This window comes from Dreissena polymorpha, chromosome 6, assembly GCF_020536995.1.
Source record: "Dreissena polymorpha isolate Duluth1 chromosome 6, UMN_Dpol_1.0, whole genome shotgun sequence".
Classification (NCBI taxonomy): domain Eukaryota; kingdom Metazoa; phylum Mollusca; class Bivalvia; order Myida; family Dreissenidae; genus Dreissena; species Dreissena polymorpha.
This window is the reverse complement of record NC_068360.1, coordinates 78,957,943-78,980,907: the sequence shown is the minus strand read 5'-3', so window position 1 is coordinate 78,980,907 and position 22,965 is coordinate 78,957,943. Positions and strand designations below refer to the sequence as shown.

At 35.9% G+C, this 22,965-nt stretch overlaps 1 protein-coding gene across 6 annotated transcripts in view; it reads right to left on the bottom strand.

Annotated features, from left to right (window-relative positions):
- Nucleotides 1-22,965, bottom strand: part of LOC127834042 (glutathione synthetase-like) — a 37,624-nt gene that overhangs the window by 14,345 nt on the left and 314 nt on the right. The window contains exons 2-7 of one of the 6 annotated variants that reach the window (XM_052359603.1): nt 21,474-21,614; nt 9,500-10,145; nt 7,861-8,047; nt 7,437-7,512; nt 2,653-2,722; nt 281-374 (exon numbers count right to left, since the gene is read on the bottom strand). In XM_052359603.1, coding sequence (XP_052215563.1) covers nt 281-374; nt 2,653-2,722; nt 7,437-7,512; nt 7,861-8,047; nt 9,500-9,596 — 524 coding nt within the window. In that variant the 5' untranslated portion in view covers nt 9,597-10,145; nt 21,474-21,614. Of the gene's footprint in view, nt 1-280; nt 375-2,652; nt 2,723-7,436; nt 7,513-7,860; nt 8,048-9,499; nt 10,146-13,619; nt 13,809-21,473; nt 21,615-22,865; nt 22,892-22,965 lie in introns of those variants that run through there. The other 5 variants (XM_052359608.1, XM_052359607.1, XM_052359606.1 and 2 more) reach the window with 5 other exon arrangements.

The window sequence follows — 22,965 nt, the reverse complement described above, 5'->3', positions numbered from 1 at the left end:
TCCCTTTCATCCAAGTAACAACTATACCAATTTGCATGATCACAGGTTAAGGCATTCCCTAGATATTGTACACACACAAATGTACTGTTGCAAGTCCCTGTGACCTTAACCTTTGACCTGGTTAACTTAATATTGACTGGCGTCTTCCTTTCCTCCCAAGTAACCATCACACCAATAAGAATGGATACAGGTCAAAGCGCACTATTGTTTTTGCATAGAAACAACGTATGAATGGAGGGAGGGGGCATTATCGTGACAAACTCCATGATGTTCCACTTACCTGTGGACATTCCACATGCCAGTTGACAGGCCTGCAAAGCTGGCCGAGATTGTGTTGATTTCAATTTGCTTCAGTTTCACGGATGCTGGAATACCTGAGTGCAATTTAAAAAGATGATCAGCACAGGTACATTGTTAACAACTAAGATTTTTGCCTTGACACACTTTGTTAAAAAAATTTTTTTTAGTGAATCTAATCTCTCAGGTATGGCACAATTTTTTTTAGAATCCGAGGTTTGACACACTTTCATTAAGCTTAGTGAGTTGACACACTTTGATTAAGAATCCGAGCTTTGTGGTTCGGCACTTTGATTAAGAATCTGTGCCTTGTAATTGAACAAAATTTGTTTTACAGTCTGATCTTTGTGGTCTGACATACTGTTATAATGAATATGAGCATTGTGGTTTGACAAAATTCTTTTTACAGAATCTGATTGGACACATCTAATAAATTAACCAATTGCATAAACATTGATGACTAAATAGTTCCATTTGTCTAAGGTTGCTTGTCCATGGATTTGGAAAATATTAATGGCTTAATGCAAACATGTAATGCAGTGTAGCCCAGTTATTTACTACTGGAATTTTAACCTATAAATGTTTAACCCTTTACCACTTAGATACGTATTTTGACGCATTTGCAATCCCTTTGAAAGATAAATTTAATTTACTGGTATGTCTTTTCTTACTAGTTCAAGTTTTCAAGGCTTCATTCCCAAGCCTTAAATACTGATAAGCAGCAAACAGCATAAAACCTAAACAGACTGCAAGTTACTCGCAGGCTGTTCTGGTTTTATGCTATTTGCACATAGCAATTTTCACTTTGTTTCCGAGTGGGAAACAGTTAAAATAGATCATTGTAGTTTACAATAAGTTCTTCTTGCTAAATATTAATCCTTAATACAAGGTCTGTTTGTAAAACATGCATGCCCCCCATATGGGCTGTCAGTTGTAGTGGCAGCCATTGTGTGAATACGTTTTTTGTCACTGTGACCTTGACCTTTGACCTAGTGACCTGAAAGTCAATAGGGGTCATCTGCCAGTCATGATCAATGTACCTCTACAGTTTCATGATCCTAGGCCTAATTATTCTTGAGTTATAATCCGGAAACTATGTTACTGTTTCGAGTCACTGTGACCTTGACCTTTGACCTAGTGACCTGGAAATCAATAGGGGTCATCTGCCAGTTATGATCAATGTACCTATGAAGTTTCATGATCCTAGGCGTAAGCATTCTTGAGTTATCATCCGGAAAACATTTTACTGTTTCAAGTCACTGTGACCTTGACCATTGACCTAGTGACCTGAAAATCAATAGGGGGCATCTGCCAGTCATGATCAATGTACCTATGAAGTTTCATGATCCTAGGTGTAAGCATTCTTGAGTTATCATCCGGAAAACATTTTACTGTTTCAAATCACTGTGACCTTGACCATTGACCTAGTGACCTGAAAATCAATAGGGGTCATCTGCCAGTCATGATCAATGTACCTATGAAGTTTCATGATCCTAGGTGTAAGCATTCTTGAGTTATCATCCAGAAACCATTTTACTATTTCAAGTCACTGTGACCTTGACCTTTGACCTAGTGACCTGAAAATCAAATAGGGGTCATCTGCGAGTCATGATCAATGTACCTATGAAGTTTCATGATCCTAGGCCTAAGCATTATTGAGTTATCATCCGGAAACCATTTTACTATTTTGAGTCACTGTGACCTTGACCTTTGACCTAGTGACCTCAAAATCAATAGGGGTCATCTGCCAGTCATGAGCAATGTACCTATGGAGTTTCATGATCCTAGGCCAAAGCGTTCTTGAGTTATCATCTGGAAACCATCTGGTGGAGAGAAGGACCGACCTACCGACCGACCTACCAACATGTGCAAAACAATATACCCCCTCTTCTTCGAAGGGGGGCATAATAAAAGTACCAACAGGTCTATCAAGTGTAATACTTTGTAGATCTAGTTATTTTTTTAATATAAGCCAAATGGGGATGAAAGTCTGTGGCTTATGGAGACATTTTCTGGGTAGAACCAGTACTTTATGTGAGTAGGGACAGGCATTGGCAAGGATGATATTACATCAACCCCCAGTCATTAAAGAAATGCAAATAATCAGACTAAACTTGTTTGTAACAAATCATAATACAACATTGCGTATTTGGAAAAAAATAAAAACATGAAACACATTAAAAACATATTACCAGTATGCATAAAAAGGTTTTTAATTCAGAGACATGTACCTAGATGTTTTATTTGACACCTTTAATTTTTCAGTCACTGAAGAACACATGATTTGCATTTAGATCATGAATCGCACAAATTCTGTACTGAGATCATGATAGCACACAATATGCCTAATATTACCTTTAATTTCACAGCAGCTGCCTTTTACGTCTAACATGAAGTCATTCCGAATCAAAGTCAGGCTAGCAGGCTGAAGAGAAATGTGAAAACATTAGAGTTTGTATTCATTAAATAGTTTAACCATTTCCCACTTAGACATGTTTTTTGACGTGTTTGCAGTCTCTTAGAAAGTTATATTTAATTGAAGACCATTCTTTCTGGATAGTTTTAAATACTTCATTTAAATCCCGTAGATACTGATGAGCAGCAAACAGCATAAAACCTGAACAGACTGCAAGTAACTCGCAGGCTGTTCTGGTTTTATGCTGTTTGCAAAAGCCATTTTCAAATTGCTTCTTATGGGGGAAATGGTTAAACATATTTATTCTGTTTACGAAAATGGCCATCTTGTATAACTGTAAAAAGTCAATGGTTTGCATGAAAATCAACTAGCATCCATAAATAAGTAGTGTATTGCACGTGTTTGCATAAATTTATTCCCCCGCAACATAACATGTAAATAATTTTTGTTTGTGTTGAGTGTTTTGTAGCCAGACATAAGACTCGTTAAAAATAAAATCTTCGTAATATTTTATTCAACATCAAAAGGTAAAACTCAGACAATCCCTACGTATATCTAACAACACTTCTTTCTCTAGGCAATTACAAGATGAGTGTAAAACTAGTATCGTATGAAAATATGTTGAACAACCCTCCATTTTTGTGAAATTCTGTGAATCGTAGAAAATCTATGCTATTGCCAAAATTGTGTAAGTACTAACATTAGCTGTTTGCAAGCAAACAAACTAAAAATTGTTTTCAGATAGTTCTTCTCCCAAATTACCTTTGGTAAGATTCAATGTCAACCAGTGACCCCTCTATAATTTTTCTTAAGAGAACTAGAACTCCCTTCTAACAATTTCTAAATAATATTTGCAAAATTTAAAAGAGTATTTACTCAAATGTCCATTAAATATGGAGATCTGGTAACAAAAAACATGACAATGCCACTGAACAAGGTTTTCCACATTTAAGATAAAAATTTGAGCCACGCTCTGTGAAAAGGGGGTTTAATGAATGTGCGTTAAGTGTCGTCCAAGATTAGCCTGTGCAGTCTGCACAGGCTATTCAGGGACGACACTTTCTGTCTAAATTTGATTTTTGCTGAGAAGAGACCTTCTGTAAACGAAAGATATCATAAAAGCGGAAAGTGTCGTCCCTGATTAGCCTATGCAGACTGCACAGGCTAATCTGAGACAACACTTTACGCAAATGCATTAAACCAGTTTTCACAGAGCAAGGCCCATTTAAATATGTGTGAAATCCCTTGCTAGGTCTGCATGTAAGCTTCCTTCATATGGAATTTCAGACCTACATTGAAACTCGATTCAGGTTAAACTTAATTTCTTCACAATTTAACGGTGTTTTATTTAAAACTTTGTCACACTTCAAGATTGTCATATAGTGATTTTGTCATTATAAACACATTTCATTTGAGAGGTTCCAGTCTAAATGCCAAGCATGGCATGTTCCCAATATACAGACATAACAAATTTGCCAACCCAAAGCAAAAAAAAAATCAAATACACAGGAAAACATTAATAAACTAGAAATGGCGCTGCAGAGGCTGACGCGTATCCCCACACCGCATGTTTGACTCAGGTGGCACCCCAGGGTTGGTAATGGGGCCATGCACAGCTGAGATTGACCGTATTGTCATAAGAGATGTTCAGTATCAATTGGAAGTGAATCGGTGTAGAAATGAAGAAGTTAATGTAAAATAATATAAAATAAGAGATGTGTTTGTCAGAAACACAATGCCCCCTCCTGCGCCGCTTTGATTTATTAAAAAAAAATCTCATTTGGCAGGTTCATTACTTACCTCCCTTTAAAGCTTATGGATTTGTTTTTTTTACCTTTGACCTTGAAGGATGACATTGACCTTGACCTTTCACCACTCAAAATGTGCAGCTCCATAAGATACACATGCATGCCAAATATCAAGTTGCCATCTTCAATATTGCAAAAGTTATGGCCAATGAACCATTCCTGGGGCATAACAAGAGCTGTCAGAGGACAGCGCTCTCGACTATTCGAGTGCTTGACAGTATAACGTAAGCCATCATGGGGAAATTGTTCATATTCAATAATTTATTAGACGATAATAGATAATTAGAAGTGGGGTGTGGTAATTTATTAGAGGATGTTTAAAAAAAATGGGGGCGGGGTAGGGGGGTAGGGGGGTGGGGGTAGAGAGAGGGGTATAATGTGGGGTGTGGTAATTTATAAGATGATGTTTAAAAAAAAAAAATTGATGGGGGTGAGGTTGGGGGGGAGGGAGGGATTCTGGGTAGGGGCGTGGGGTATTGTTTGGGTGGAATCCATTGTGGTATTCAGGTAAGTGTTGTTTTGTCAAAGTAATAATAAAATGCGATTATAAATAAAGAAGTTATGGCAATTTAAGCGAAATGTGCAATTATCTAAGTGTAAAAGAGGCCATAATTATAGGTTGGGGTCATGTTGGTAAACAAGTATGCAACATATAAAAGCAATATGTCAAAGGATATATGAAATATTTGGGGTAGTACGCAAACTTTAACATAGATTTATCAATAATATGCATATTTTAAGTATAAAAAGGGCAATAATTATGACAAATGCTTGATAGAGTTGTCTGGTCTTGTTTATAGGTTGGTATGATGTTGGTAAACAAGTATGCAAAATAAAAAAGCAATATGTCAAGGGACAATAAATAAATGGGGTAGTACGAAAACTTTTGCTGCATATTCTAAGTGGAAAAGGGGCCATAGTTATGACAAAATGCTTGATAGAGTTGTCTGCTCTTGTTTATAGGTTGCGGTAATGTTGGTTAACATGTATGCAAAATATGAAAGCAATATGTCAAGGGACAAAGAAAATATTTGGGGTAGTACGAAAACTTTAACATTTGCACGCTAACTCTAACGCAGACACTAAAGCAGACGCTAACGCAGACGCTAACGCCGACGCCGGGTGAGTAGGATAGCTCCACTATATATATATAATAGTCGAGCTAAAAATGAGTGAAAGTCTCTGACCCGGCCTCAAACCAACCCCCATAACTTTTGACCCAGGGGTCGGATCAAAATTCCAACTAGTGCAGGGTCGCACATAAGCTCATAGCTACCATGTGTGTAAGTTTCAATGTTCTAGTGCTTATAGTGTAGGAGGAGATAGTGACCAGGATGGACGTATGGACAGACGGCGGAGATAACCACAAAATCCCCACGCTTTTCAAAAAGCGTGGGGATAATTAAAGTTGCAAGCCCTGAACTGTGTATGGTTTAACAAAGAAACCATGGACCCAAATTGTTAAATGCTGTATGACTGTGTAACACTGTATGACCAATTTAGTTTAAACCTACATATTTCAGCTAATTGCCAGCAATTAAGACATTCTTGAATACATTTCTTTATTAGATCAAGTATTTGGAGTCTTTGGGGGAGATCTAGGGAAGTCTCCCATGGTGAAGATTGAGCAAGGCCTCTCAAAGTTAATAGGCAAACACATATCCACTCAACCATGGAAAACTTAAATGTCTTATGAATTTTTTTAATTATATTAAGTTTTCTGAAGAGTAATAAGTTTAACAGATAATTAATGAGAATAATAATTGTTGATTTACAGATTTTTTCTTTTAACAAGAGGACCCAAAGACCTTAGGTTGTTAACCTGATGTCCTTAGTAACTAAACAATTCTAACCAGCTGTTGTAATGCATGTATAATAAATGTGTCTTCTGACTTTCCTTTTGAGCTGCAACCATTTTTGAATTGGCTAAGATAACATAAGAACAAAATTTTTGATAAAGTTTCATGCTGATTGGACAAAAAGCATGTGACTTCTTTAATACCTGTTAACAAGGCATCACTATAGATACAAAAGGAATAATTTGACCTAGTTATTTGTTTTTTAACCTCAGGCGGCCCTCTTTTAAACATAGCCAAGATATAATTGGGAAAAATATTCCGACCTATGTTTCATGAAGATTGTTATATCCATTTTAATGTTGAATTCTCAATTTACCATCTTCATCAAGGGTTTCCCCCCAGGCCCATACTGCATGTGGCAGCTTGCATTTCTTCATAAGCCAGGATGGTATTGTGACATCCCTTGATTGCCACTACATCCTTTAATATGTCGCTTGACTAATTATAAATTAAAGCCAGTAAACAAAGAAACTCATGTCAAATCCTACCATGCATGGCTGGTTTAGTTCATGCTTAATCGATTGGAGTAGATGGTACTTGATGCCACAGTTAATCGATTACATTACCTGGTAAATGGATAGCCTGTTAACTGTACTGTGCGTACTAACTTACTGAGTATCTTTCTGCATTAAATAATTAAATTCAATCCAGTTTGCTGAACATGTCAGTAACAATAAAATCAATGAATTGCGAAAATACTTTAATAATGATATTTGCTGTCACCTGGATTTGAACTGTATCAGCAGTTATGTAAAGGTTACAAGGTCTTAAAAATTACATTGATCTAGGCAAGATTTTACTCAAGACCATCCATTTTATAAACCACACATAAATTGCTTTTGTTGTGTGTTTTTTCGTTATGCACACATTTCAAACATTCATCATGCACACAGTATACTCTAAATTGCACCAATAATCATCATAAAAAGTACAATAATTGCTCAGGTAATAATCTTCAAACATAATTTTTTTTTAACAACATGGGAGCAGATACCCCTCCCTAACCAACACTGTCTAGGCCTGACATCATTAACCGTGGGTGAAGCTAAGCTTTACCTGAGGATTGCCTTCTTGCCTCACAGTTGTATAGATTTCCCAGAGTCTCTGCATGAAACTGTCAACCTTAATCACACTGGAACAAGAAATAAATCAGATGAACAGGAATGTGAAAAGCATGAAAACCTAATACCTGCTTTCAACAAAATACATGAAGTATAAAGTACTGTGAATGCCCATATTAGAAATAAGGAAAACAATCAGGTTGACTCGCAAAAAATGGTGAAACTAATTGTGGGCATTAAATTTAATCATAAGATGTTGACATAATTGGTAGCATTTAATTAGGGCATAAATGCAGGCATAAAATGAAGGAATAAATTCCGGCACAAAAAAGGGGCATACAATGTGGACATTATCGTACATATGTTGGCATAAAATGTGGGCATAATTTGTGGGCATAAGATTGTCTGACTATACGCACTTTTGTAGCGACTGTTCCAGGAAGACATGGTCATTGGCAACTCGGTGCATGAGCAAGTTGAAGTGTTGTTGTAGTGCCTTGGCCTCTGCCAACACTCCAACAGGTATTAGGCTCGGGAACAGGGTCATCGGCGCGTACTCCACACACGATGCTGACACTGAGTTCTGCTGAGGTCGCATTGCCACACCTGCGTGAATTACAATAAAAGTTGTTTGGGCCATCCTTAAAAATTGTTTTAGGGATACTCTGATCCTTTATTAGATCTAACATGGAGATCAATGTATTAATATTGATGATCATTACTGGTAAAGTAAATGACTATGTGTACTGTGTAATGATGCATGCAACACTCATTGATTGGTTGCCTTTAGAAAACATACTACCTGAATGCTTCCACTGACATACATATCCCTTTGCATGCTGGGAAATTTGTCGTCTGCTAAAATGTTGTCTGCTGAATTTCTAAAATTAGAATTTTCTTTGATTTTTTTCAAAGAATACTATCAGAATAGCAAACAGTTTGGATCCTGATGAGACGCCACATTTTGTGGCGTCTCATCTGGATCCAAACTGTTTGCAAAGGCCTTCAAAATCCGGTTCCAGCACTGAAAGGGATATACCTGAATCTTTCCAGGGATACATATTATATCTGATTCCTCCAACAGACAGATTTATAAGTTACTGTCAGCTTTTCAATAGGGAGCCTTCGATGAAAATGTGCATTGTCAAAACCAGGTTTTCTGATTGCATATGGAAGTATGTCATTCTAAAGAACTGACCAACAAAAGTTGGGGTCAAGAAAATTGGAGTGAGTCAGTCAGTTTTACTAACAAACAGTTTCTATAAGACGGCCTTGTCTAAAAGGTATTAATGATCCACTCTAGCTTAAAAGTATTCTTTAAAATACCAGGTATTTGAAGATTTTAAGGACACTGTTAAGTGTGTAACAGCCCAAAATTGTGCCTTAATTAGTGATGTTACTAAAATTGTGAACACAAATATACTAAAGGGGGCATTATAAAACAGATTTTTCCAATTTGTGAAATTAGCTAAATGCTACAAATTTGAAAATATGACTACAAAATATTTGCAACACATTTTCCTTGTTAAACCCCATATAACCAATTATAGATGTAATATGGCAAAAATTTGAAGAAGCGTTTAAAATAAAGGGCTGAATCCACACAAAAACATAATGATCTGCTTAAAGTAATTGCTTAAAAATATGTTGATATTTTCATTGGCCTTAGAGCTTTCATTTACATCTTTAATGTCTGGATGCCCTAACATCTCGGCCACTGATTTGAATTTAAGTTTTTCTCCTAATATAATCATTTGGAAGTTTATAGATTATTGCATGACATAACTATCTATATTAACCATTTACCACTTAGATAAGTATTTTGATGCATTTGTAGTCCCATAGAAAGTTATATTTAATTAAATACCTTTCTAACTAGATTCAAGTTTTAAAGGCTTCATTTCCAACCCTTAATTAGATACTGATGAGCAGCAAACACAAAAAAACCTGAACAGACTGCGAGTTACTAGCTGAGGCTGTTCTGGTTTTATGCTGTTTGCATAGAGGCATTTTCATTTTGCTGCTAAGTGATAAAGGGTTAACTTGGAGTTCACTTACCATGCAGAAGTGCCCATTGCTTGGACTTTTGAATGAGATCTGCTATCCTTTCCTCCGACAGGGTGACCCCAAATACTTCCAGAGCACTGGCTGACATGTTGTCCAATTGTCAAAGATTTCGCACAGTTCGTGTGTGGCACAAAAAGTCAGCATAGGCTTCTATACTTAATTGTGAATACTGATACAATGTAGTTGTCCCATGTTCAATTAACTGTTATATATTATAGACTATTGATTATCAATAGTGTTTCCTTTGCCACAGTTAAAAAAATGACACTTTTTTTCATTCGTGTCCACACTTAACCACGATTCTATTTTAAGTATTTATAAGTTTTCATAGTAAAATACATTTCTATGAACTTATTTCCATTTTCTTTCCCACAGTTCATATCACATTTTATTATAATTATGCATCTCTAAAGTATTAATTCTGTCCTAAGTATGCTTTAATTAATGATACCTTGGCTCAAAGTAAACTTAACAATATATCAAAACTTTAAAAAAAAATCCCAACTTATAAGCTGTTATGTCCCGCTGTTTATATCAGTATGAGTACAGTAATCTTTACAACAATCTTCTTCTCCACTGGTGGGCAATCACCATTGTATTGTGATCAACAGATATCCTTTCAAACACATGTCTTAAGCTGAAAAAACAACAACCTAACCTTGAAATATAAACAATTTTTATGCAAGTTCATATCTCAAACAGAAATACCAAAACATTATGCACTAGCATTTGTTCCTATATTAATGCTAGCTTGTGTTAATGCATGGCTTGACTTTCACAAGTTCAATAGTACTTTAGTGAGATACAAATGTACCCTTTCCCGTACTTTTAGATAACCTATTTAAAAGTCTGTGTTAGATTATTAAGAACATAAAATAGAACCTAGTTTCATAACATAGGTCCGAGTACATTGACTTTATCAAGTTTCAACACACACAGTTGAGCAATTTGACAATGACAAACAAGGGCTGTTTGTAAAACATGAATGCCCCCATATCGGGGCTGTCAGTTGTAGTGGCAGCCATTGCGTGAATACGTTTTTTGTCACTGTGACCTTGACCTTTGACCTAGTGACCTGAAAATCAATAGGGGTCATCTTCCAGTCATGATCAATGTACCTTTAAGTTTCATGATCCTAGGCATAAGCGTTCTTGAGTTATCATCCGGAAACCATTTTACTATTTCGGGTCACCGTGACCTTGACCTTTGACCTAGTGACCTCAAAATCAATAGGGGTCATCTGCAAGTCATGATCAATGTACCTATGAAGTTTCATGATCCTAGGCCTAAGCGTTCTTGAGTTATCATCCGGAAACCATCTGGTGGACGGACATACGGACTGACATGTGCAAAACAATATACCCCCTCTTCTTCGAAGGGGGGCATAACAACTTTCTAAATGTATTACTATTAGATTGGTGATAAACAGTAGCAAAAGGTCAACAACTTCTCGCTTCATGTTGTAAATCACTTACTGTGAAACCATTTATTTTTGCCAGCACGAAATTTCTTCATTTTTACAAAAATGACGTGTTCGTCAGCACTTAAATTCTCTAATTCCTGACTTTGGAAAAAAAATAAAAATAAAAAATGCTTCAGTCAATATCCGATTTGTTTGTCAATTATGTCAAAAATATATCGCGGTTGCGATAAATCGTAACGGGGAAAGGGGGAGTCACTTGCAGAGGTGGAGCCGGTTTGTCACATGCCAAAATACTAGTCTTTTGTAATCAGGTGATCAGTATTGGGCCCCCATAATGTATCATTATTATGATTAGCGGATTAGTGAGACCGAAAAACCGTAAACGAGTGTTTGAAACTGTGAAGCCAATTGCCAATTTGTCTATAATTCATTTACTATCATGGTTAAACTGTTAACAACCTTACCTTTATCGGCGCAAATTAGAGAAGGTGCGAACATTATTGGTTATAATTAGTATTAGCAAACTATTTGTTCAGTTTTCAATAGAGTTTCAAGAGTTTGGCATCGTAAATATTTGATCACGTTAAGAACAGTAATTTGCCTGACATGTCGCTCTTAATAATGTCAATGAATTGAGCACATTTAAATTAATACACTAACTCAAATATAACGCAGATGACGGGGTCCAAGTCTTGAAAATGTGTTTAAAAATTTCATAAACACAAACATGCGCCATTTTTCGAAAGTGTACAATTAACACTGCATTATGTGACAGCGATTTCATAGGGCACAGTTCAGATTTAATTTGTTACAACCAAGGGACGAGTGAGTTTAAATTAGATTGAATGCAATAGGATACAAAGCAATTTTTTATTGCGTCGTACTCAGTCATTCGAAAAACAGGCTTCCCGGAGATTTCCTCAAAATAACGCAAAAAGAAAGTGAATTTCTGTAAACAATTACCCTACGTTTGGATGGAACTAATCGTCATAATTGCTAATTTCTCTTTACCTGTTACGTTTTCAATTGCTACAAATAACAATGATTTGAAACATGTATCATAAAGTTTGTCAAAGTTGTCAATGGTTAAAGGATCAATAGCCATAAACAAAACACAAGCTTTCTTCAAACATGTATTAAAGTTAAATACTAACAAACAAACACAAATCAATATGTTATGTATTAATTTGTTATCAAAGCGGGAAATGTATGTCAGTCAGGTGTTGATCACACATCATCATCTTTTAATTTTGTTTATTGTCTTTGATCCGGATCCACTGCGTGGAGGATGTATAATTTGCAACAACACTGAACAACACAATGCACACAATGGGTAATAAAGTTGTTAACAATTAGCGCTAATCATTACTATTCTACCTAAACGAGGTCACAGCAGTCGATACAGCTGTACTGCACTCGCGTTTTACAGCAATGTCACGTGTCAGTTAAGTACACTGTGTAATCTACAACCCTTTGTGTCAAAACCAGATTATCTTGATTACGAAACAGTCGGAGTATGTACGCGTGGATTACGTTTGATTTTAATGCCTTGTGTCTTTCGGTAATTCAGTCTTAATTTTGTTCAAATACATGATTGTTCGTTAGGATCTTGAATTCGTCAATCGGTCGACTGACGTAATACACGAAAATTAATGCCTGACGATTAATAATGGTTTCACAGTATGTCAACATAAACTATGAAAGATTGCGGTTTCTAATGAAATTCCTGAGCAAGCTGGATTACGAGTACTATACCCACATATGTATGCTAGTAACTACTAACTGCCATACTTGAACCAGAGGTTACGGGAGAATTTTCCAAAGGGCTGGCACTCACACCCGCAATTCTCAGATTTTTAGTTCAGAAATCAACCAACTGAGTTGACCCAATTAACACAACAACATTGTAAAGAACTTACTAGCACAAATAAAGTAAACATGGTGTTTCCAGGATTACTACTCAGGGTCCTCGTTTGGCAGTTTTTAGAGTCGAAACTCAGCCCCATTCCCCCTAAAAATAGTATACTTTTTTCCCCCTATTTCAGCTAAAAATACCCCCTCCAAAAAAAAAATTTTTTTTTTTTACTTTTATACCCATGTTGCCAGCTAGTATCGTGCTATTCATCTTTGATTAAATGTATATTACATTAAAATAAAGCAATTTTACGTGTAGAATGGTTGATGAAATGATCTTCTAAAATTCCCCTTTTCGCCCAAAACGACGCAAAATTCCCCCCCTCTAAGGGCCCCGGCCCCAATCCCCCAAAGTGTAACAAGGGCCCTGTACTTAACTGCTTTGTTGAAGAAACAAAACAAAATGCTGAAACTAAAAAAAATGCACCTACATGTATGAACTTCAGTTGAATGAATGTACAGTTTGGTTGCCAGTAACGGATCACTTCCAGTACAAAGAGCAAAATCCTACACAAAGTCTAAAAGATATTAATATATTTATTCACAAAAGATTGCTATTTCAAAACCAAATATTATTTCAAATGTGAATTACAAAATATGTCTGCAAAATGAAGTTGCAACGTTTTGAACATCAGCGAGGATTTCCCCACAAATGGACCATTTTCTCCAGTAGATCTGTTAGGTTACCAAACTGTTCATGTGTACAATGTAAAAAAAAATCATCAACATCTGCAATTAAGTAAGTTTGTAAACCTAATAAAAAAAGTTACTTACACACAAAAGAAAGATATTGACACATTAATTATGCAATATCATCAGCATCTTTACTTAACATTAAACATCTAATATCCACACATTAATGCAACAATATAATAATTTCTTTACACATACATGTACTGAGGTAAACCTGATTTAATTTAACCAGCATTAAGTTATAATGACTTGACAGCCAGTGATAATAAGGAGGTTTAAAGAAAACAATTGAGTTTGTCCTACATAAAGGAGAATAGAGAGCATTTTGTAGGACTCTGATACATAAAATGGGACTTTATTAGGAATGGAGATATGCATTTGTACGCATTTGTAGTCCCTCAGAAAGTTTAATTTTATTAAAGGCCTTTGAAGACTTACTAGATCCAAGTTTTAAAGGTTTCAGCTCCAACCCTCAGATACTCATGATTATCAGCAAACAGCATAAAACCTGAACAAACTGTGAGTTACTCGCAGTTTATTCTGGTTTTATGCTGTTTGCACATTAAGCCATTTTCACTTTGCTTCTGAGTGGGAAAGGGTTAAATTTGTGATTGGCTTCATCTTCTGAGAAAACTCCTAATATTAATATTTTCTCTTAACTATAAATATTATGCAATTAGCACAAGGAGAGATGTGGCTTTATGCATGTACATTACTAGTATATAGCATGATTATCAGGTGGCAGTCATCATAACTGGGCATGATGTGCTGGTATATTCACAATGTTTATAGCAATATATTACCATACAAAACCATGCAAATATAACATTAAGATAAACATGTTTCGTATTTAAGTTTATTAATTTATAAAACTAAAATTGACCTTCATTACCTAAGCTCAGCAAGACATTACTAACCAATAGCAGGGGTAGCAGTACTGTTGGACTTCATAAGTCATTTTATGCAGGTTTTTTTTCGTTCTTAGTGACCCGCCGAAAAACATCCCTTTCCCCTAGGATTTTTTTCCCCTCAGCAGGTAAATTTTCCCCCAGATATCATTCCCCCCCCCCCGAAAAAAAAATATATTTTTTTTTTTTTTTTACTTTTAATACATAAGTTAACCTGATCCAGTTTAGAAAATAGAACATACTACATAATTAAATTATCTGTTGCCTTTAATTTGTTTTAAAAACAGTAAAAAAATGTTAAATTGATTATTTAAGACTTTCCTTATTTTCCCCAAAATCCGGCGTTTTGCGTGATTTTTTCCCCAAAATCCGGCATTTCGCGCGATTTTTTTTCCCCTCAAATAAGCCCAGGCCCTTTCCCCAAAATCAGATAAAAAACCCTGTTTTATGTGAATACCCAGTTGGGGCAATTCTTTAAGTGGCTTAAGCTTTGGCAAGATTATGACATCAGTGGTCTGTCATGTCTGGCTGTTTAAATCTGTCGGAAAAGTCATCTTCACAACAATCTTATAAAAAACTGGAAGGTTATCATCACTGTATTGTCGGCAATCATCACTGTATTGTGATACAATAACTGCCTTTCATTAGATGCACAGGTCTTGGGCGGAATTAAGAACATAAAATAGAACTCAGTTGCATAACATAGGCCCAAGGATGTTATTAACTTTCCACACACATGCTTGAGTTTCTAATACATTGATGATTAACAGTAGCAAATTGGACAACAACCACTTGCTACATACTTTCTCAATGATTTATGTCACTTATAGCAACATAAGCCACAACCATGAGATTCTTTTGATTTGATCCCATTTTATTTAACCCATTTAAGCCTAGTGGACTCTCCCATCCTTCTAGATTGGATCAATTTATTTCCAAAATTAGGGATGTCTAGTATATTTATTTCTATATTTAGAATATTTCTTACAGAAATTCTTTTAAGCAAACAGCACTGACCCTGATGAGACGACGCATCATGTGGTGTCTCATCTGGGTCTACACTGTTTGCCAAGGCCTTTTTTCTAGACGCAAGGCATAAATGGGTTAAAGATTCAATAAATTAATTAAATTTTCATGTGAAACTAGTTTTATTAACCCTTTTCCCCATAATAAGCAAAGTGAAAACGGCTTTTGCAACTAGCATAAAACCACAACAGCCTGCGAGTAACTTGCAGTCTGTTCAGGTTTTTGCTGTTTGCTGCTCATCAGTAACTAAGGGTAACTAATGAAGCCATTAAAACTTGAATTTAGTAAGAAAGGTCTTTAATTAAATTTAACTCTCTAAGGGACTACAAATGCGCCAAAATATGTATCTCATTGGTAAAGGGTTTTAATTGTAAAAACAATGTTTGAAATGGAAATACATGTACAGGTACTGCGCCACTCATGCTGTCAAAAGGCCTGTTTTAAATTTGAGAACATCAATAATCAACCATTAATCAGTCATAAGAATGAGATTTTTTCAAGAATTCTCAAATATCTTGAAAAGGGTGGAGTGGGCCTGTCACTCTTTTTTGTCACCTTATATACTTGAGTTACGCTTCAGCGTCACAATGAAGTGTGACATTGACCTTTGAGCGAGGGACACATCAAAATGTTGAAGTTACAGTCTTGTCAAAATTAGATGCATGTTACAATCAACCACCATTACATGGAGCTTACTAAAAATGGTATGGAAAGTAACATTTTAATGAAAAAAAATTTTTTTTTGTTAATTAAGTTAACAAATGAATACATGTACAGTCACATAGGTATCTTCATTGTCCGATCTCTTGAACTCACTGTGTTGTAGGATAAATGACTCTGTATTAACAGATTTGTTAAAATAATTAAAACAGCTTGTTCTTTATGTTGCCATGTACACTGTATAAACCAATATGTTATCTGTGGGTTATGGAATAATTTGAAAATCAACTCAAACAGTTCCTCCTTTCACTTGATAAAATTAAAAACAACCCAATAAATATTCAATTTTAAAAAACAATGGCAATAAAATAACATTTAGTTAATAAACAATAAAAACAAATGCTCAAATACTGACCAATATTAATTGCATCTGCTCTCATCTTTAGTATGTTTACCGATTTTCAAAAATATGAATTATACGAGAAAACTAAATGATGTTACAACAAGTTGTCACCACATATCATTAAAATGCAATTAAACATAACCTGGATGATCAGACAAAGTGTCACACTGAAAGGACTGCTCTCAAATTTTGCAACAGATTGTGATACTGTATACCTTAAAAAAAAATATGCAATACAATTAAGGATGAAGTGTGAGAAAATGTACTTTATAATTATGACATTTAACAGTGCATAATAATTTACCATTTTTTGTTATTTTCAAATCCATAGCAGTCATATAATTCTGTTTTCATTTTAGACAATTTTGTTCCTGCAAGTGGTGATTGTGCTAAAAATGCAAAATATGTATTCTCGTTGTTCTCATGGAAAGAAAAATATTGATAATTGATTCAATGCAAAGCCTTTCAACAGATCACAAAGACAAGGTTCTCGAGGTTCACCTGATGCACACCAGAGTAGCCTCCAAGAAGTAAAACTGAATAGAAATCACAACCTGTACTGCAGTCCCCATCTCACTGCAAGAAAGTGCACAATGACGCAATCTTGAAAGTCCTGATGCAGGTCATGCATGAAGCAAGATAAGGGCCTACACAGATGTGTCAGCAACAGATGCAGTCAAGAGAGTGGGCATGGCAAGCGGTTCAACGCATAATCCCAAGAAACTAGGTTCTCATTCTGAAAAACCTAGTTTCTCATGATAACCTACATTCTCGAGCGTAAACTAAGGTTTTCAAATGAAAACCTAGTTTCTCATGAGAACCTAGGGTCTCATGAAAAACCTGGTTTCTTGGGCTTTCATAAACCTAGTTTTTCATGAGAACCTAGGTTCTCATGAGAAACTAGATTTTTCATGAGAAAAACCTAGTTTCTTGGGATCATGCCTCAAACCGCTCACCATAAGTGGGACTAGAGAGTATATGCAGTTGCACTCAGAGTCAATATTTACAGGTCCCCACTCCAAAAACTAAAGAATGAGGTGGGAGCCTGGATCCATGCTGCAAACAAAAGCAGCAGCAAAGTAGACCAAGACCAAAGACTGCCTATTAGATAATTTGTCAGTTTTTTTAGCAGAAACAGCCAAACAACTGTCTCTCCTCAAAGCAGCACTACAAAACATGAAGAGTTTCAGAATTGTAAGCATGTAGATCCCATCCAATTACTGAATAAATGGAAATGATGAGGCCCACAGCATGTCAAAGCTAGGAGGGGAAGAGGACCAACAGGAATGCAAGGACCACCAAGCCCAGCGGGAAAACGTATTTCCAGAACCTTTGAGCCTGCAGGAGATGCTTAACAGACAGGTACATGTATAGGCTCTACAGAAGTCTACTCGTTTAAAAATTGCGTAAAAGCATAAAGTATAGCAGAAATAGAAAAAAAGAAAAAGTAGTTCAATCTATGCCAAAAATTTTACCAAATAATTGTGTTTCAAGGCTACACTTTTTAGAAATAAAATATCAAAACACCACATCTCAGTAGCTCCAAAAATTGTAAATGACTTAAGAAAAGTACATAATGCACTAATCTCATTTGCATAAAGCTGCTAATTCTACTACACTTAACTTTAAATCAATCTCATTAACTGGTAGAATTTTAATTAATGTTTTCTGTTTGAAGATGGAAAGGCAAGAAGTATGAAATAATTTTTCTTGTGCTGGAATTTGGAGATTTTAGCTTTAGTCCTCAGGTAAGAGGACTGACAAGAGCTTGTTTGCTTCTACAAGTTTATGTACAAATGAACCTTTTCAACCAATATATTCCATGGGTCATTAATACTCCATTAAAGTTTGACTGCAGGTTTTACTAAAGTCATTGAGACAAAGAGCATTTTTGTCCAATATATCAATGGATCATACATTCTCCATTAAAGAGCATACATGTGTATATACAAATTTCAATTAATCTATCATATGATTAGATGTTTTCTCTGTTATTTAAAATTAGTCACCATATTGAAGTTTGGTGGAGTCAATATGTGTGTATGAGCTTATATATATTTTCACCAGAAATATAATTATGTAATGGAAAACCCCAAAATATGTTGGACATTACAATGCTGCAAAACACACATAACAAGAGCCCAAAGTCGCTCACCTGAGACAACAAGATATTATTCGGACAAATCTTCTGACCAAGTTTCATGAAGATCGGAAAATAAAAGTGGTCTCTAGAGTTTTAACAAGGTTTTACTATAGCCATATAAGGAAAAATGCCCCGCCCCTTGGAAGCCATGTTTTTCAAGCAAAAATAATTATTTTCAAACTCATCCAAGATATCATTGAGACCAATCTTCTGACCAAATTTCATGAAGATTGGACAATAAATGTGGCCTCTAGAGTGTTAACAAGGTTTTACTATAGCCATATATAGCCATATTTATTGGAAAAATGCCCCGCCCCCTGGTGGCCATGTTTTTAAAGCAACCAAAACCATTTTCAAACTCATCCAAGATATCATTTGGACAAATCTTCTGACCAAGTTTCATGATCATTGGAAAATAAATGTGACCTCTAGAGTGTTAACAAGGTTTTACTATAGCCATATAAGGAAAAATGCCACGCCCCCGTGGTGGCCATGTTTTTCAACCAACCGGCATCATGTTTGAACGCCTTCAAGATATTATTGGGATGAATCTTCTGACAGAGTTTCATGAAAATCAGACTATAAATGTGGCCTCTAGAGTGTTAACAAGATTTTACTATAGCCATATATAGCCATATAAGGAAAAATGTCTCGCCCCTTGGCAGCCATGTTTTTCAAGCAAACGTAACCATTTTGGAACTCATCCAAGTATCAATAAGACAAATCTTCTGACCAAATTTCATGAAGATTGGACAATAAATGTGGCCTCTAGAGTGTGAACAAGATTTTACTATAGCCATATATAGCCATTTAAGGAAAAATGCCCCGCCCCTTGGCAGCCATGTTTTTTCAAGCAAAGGTTACCATTTTTGAACTCATCCAAGATATCATTGGGACAAATCTTCTAAGCAAGTTTCATGAAGATCGGAAAATAAATGTGGCCTCTAGAGTGTTAACAATGTTTTACTATAGCCATATAAGGAAATATAGAGAAAACTGCCCCGCCCCTTGGCGGCCATGTTTTTTCACCGATCTGGACCATTTTAAAACTCGTCCGAGATATCAATGAAACCAATGTTTTGACTAAGTTTCATGATGATTGGGCAAAAATTGTGACTTCTAGAGTGTTCACAAGGTTTCTCTATAGCCATAAAAGGAATACTGCCACGCCCCCTGGTGGCCATGTTTTTCAACGGACCAGAACCATTTTTGAACTCAACCAACATATCATTTAGACAAACATTTTGACAAAGTTTCATGAAGATTGGGCATGAAATGTGACTTCTACAGTGTTTACAAGGTTTTTCTTTTTTTTTGACCTAGTGACCTAGTTTTTGACCCGGCATGACCCAGTTTCGAACTCAACAGAGATTTCATTGGGACAATTTATAGCTTCTGACCAAGTTTCATAAAGATCGGAAAAGAAATGTGCCCTCTAGAGTGTTTACGAACAAATGTTAACGGACGGACGACGGACAAAGACCGGTCACAAAAGCTCACCTGAGCAATCAGGTGAGCTAAAAATTAATGTTCCTTGTAGCAATGGCAATTTTTTGTGCAGGACAATTTATTTAACACATGTTTTTGTACCATTGGTTAGTGTTGGTGTGTCACATGAATAGATATTGTTGCGGGAAATTTAAATGAACAAGGGCTGTTTGTAAAACATGCATGCCCCCCATATGGGCTGGCCGTTGTAGTGGCAGCCATTGTGTGAATACGTTTTTGTCAATGTGACCTTGACCTTTGACCTAGTGACCTGAAAATCAATAGGGGTCATCTGTGAGTCATGATCAATGTACCTATGAAGTGTCATGATCCTAGGCAAAAGCGTTCTTGAGTTATCATCCGAAAATCATTTTACTATTTCGGGTCACTGTGACCTTGACCTTTGACCTTGTGACCTCAAAATCAATAGAGGTCATCTGCGAGTCATGATCAATCTACCTGTGAAGTTTCATGATCCTAGGCATATGCCTTCTTGAGTTATCATCCAAAAACCATTTTACTATTTCGGGTCACCGTGACCTTGACCTTTGACCTAGTGACTTCAAAATCAATAGGGGTCATCTGCGAGTCATGATCAATCTACCCATGAAGTTTCATGATCCTAGGCATATGAATTCTTGAGTTATCATCCGGAAACCATTTTACTATTTCGGGTCACCGTGACCTTTGACCTAGTGACCTCAAAATCAATAGGGGTCATCTGCGAGTCATGATCAATCTACCCATGAAGTTTCATGATCCTAGGTGTATGCGTTCTTGAGTTATCATTCAAAAACTATTTTACTATTTCGGGTCACCGTGACCTTGACCTTTGACCTAGTGACCTCAAAATCAATAGGGGTCATCTGCTAGTCATGATCAATGTACCTATGAAGTTTCATGATCCTAGGCCCAAGCGTTCTTGAGTTATCGTCTGACAACCACCTGGTGGACGGACCGACAGACCGACAGACCGACATGAGCAAAGCAATATACCCCCTCTTCTTCGAAATGGGGCATAAATATATAGTGCCACTAAAAAAATCAAATGAGCATTTTTAATCGCACCATACCACATCTAGCGTTGAAATTTTGGCTATTGCTATAAAAAAAAACTCTGATTTTGTATGGTTTTACTTTTTTTGAAGAAATATTTTGTGAAATTTTCATTGACTCTGAGTAATTATGTAACTTTAAGGGAAGCTCACCAAAGTGCAAAGAAAAATTCTTCCACCAGAATTGTGCAAACCATAAATATTCATGCCAATTGCACCAGCATCATTAGTGTCCAATTTGCGAGTGCTTACCTGTCATCAACTTCGTCAATATCAGCACACACCAAATCTAACCTGCTGTTCTCTACCAAGCAATACAGAAAGAGGAATCTGGAGGCTGGGCAGGCAGGGCAGTTCCATAGAAAGTACTACAAGAAGCTGCCCATAACGCAGCTGCAATAAGTGTTTAGAGAAACATTATTGGACATCAACAATAGTTAGGAATCCGGTGTCCCATCAAGTCCTCGGAAACATACAAGGAGTGGATAGACACCTGAAGGTGGACGGGAATGGAAAAAAGAAAAATCGATAAAGGTAAAAATTAACAGCTGGACAATGATAACATTTTAAAAATATATGGAATGCATAAAATTCTTACACAGCTTTTTTACTCTTAACAAAAATATGATAAATATCAACTAAACTGACTATGAAAAAAACACATTCTTTATGCTGCCTTGTAAACTCACTGATGTATACATGCGTTTGAGTTTTTCTTAAACCGTCTACCGTTACTAGCATCCTAACTAACCTAGCCTAACCATGTTTGATCCTTTTTTAGTTTGTTAATGTACTTCTGTTTTACCATTGTTAACATTGTTTTTTTTTATTCAAAATCGGGTCCGGTAACCGGACCCATTCCCAATGGAAAAAAGTATATATTTTTCCCAAATGGGAGCTGAACATTCCCAATGGAACCAAAAAAAAATAAAAATTTATTTTTTTTAGATCAATATTTTGTTCATCTCCCATCCATATAAGATCAACCTTAGTAAATATAATACTAAACAAAAAATATATATACTGGACACACTTGTATCCTCAATTTTGAAGCATTTGTGAGCAAAACAACAACAACATTAATTTTCCCAATGTTAGTCAAAACGCCGCGAATTTTCAAAGGGACCCGGCCCCATTCCCAAAATGGTGAAAAAAAAACACTGGTTAACAACTGAAAACATTACATTCATTCATTATTGAACTAAATTGTTTAAGTTTGTTAGGCTACATTGTTTGATTGTTTTATAATTTTGTAATAAAATTATTTAAATATGGCGTATTATGTAGTGTGTCAATGGTACAGTTAGGTCGTATAAAGGTTGAATTTTGGTTACTTTATAACGTTATTTTATAACCTTATAACAACGTTATATGGAGTTCACCAAATCATGTCGTATGGACGTTGTAAAATAACGTTTTACCAACGTTATGAATAACGTTGTTATAACGTTTTTACAACATTATTGTGTTTGCTGGGTAAATAAAATAAAAAAAATGCTCCTTCTAGATGCAAAATATAAGTATCATTCAATATATAGACTGCCATACTTCAGTGCAGCAGCCAATAAAACACCCTAAATGAATGGTTATAACACACAAGTATCACTTTTTTGAATTGTATAAGGTTGTCATTAATCAACCCACACACAAATAGATCTGCACTATTATAGCAGGGGAGTCAGTCCAATTGCAAGATGTTAACACCCCTCTTGGGGCCAATTTCTAGGACAGTATGAGGATTCAG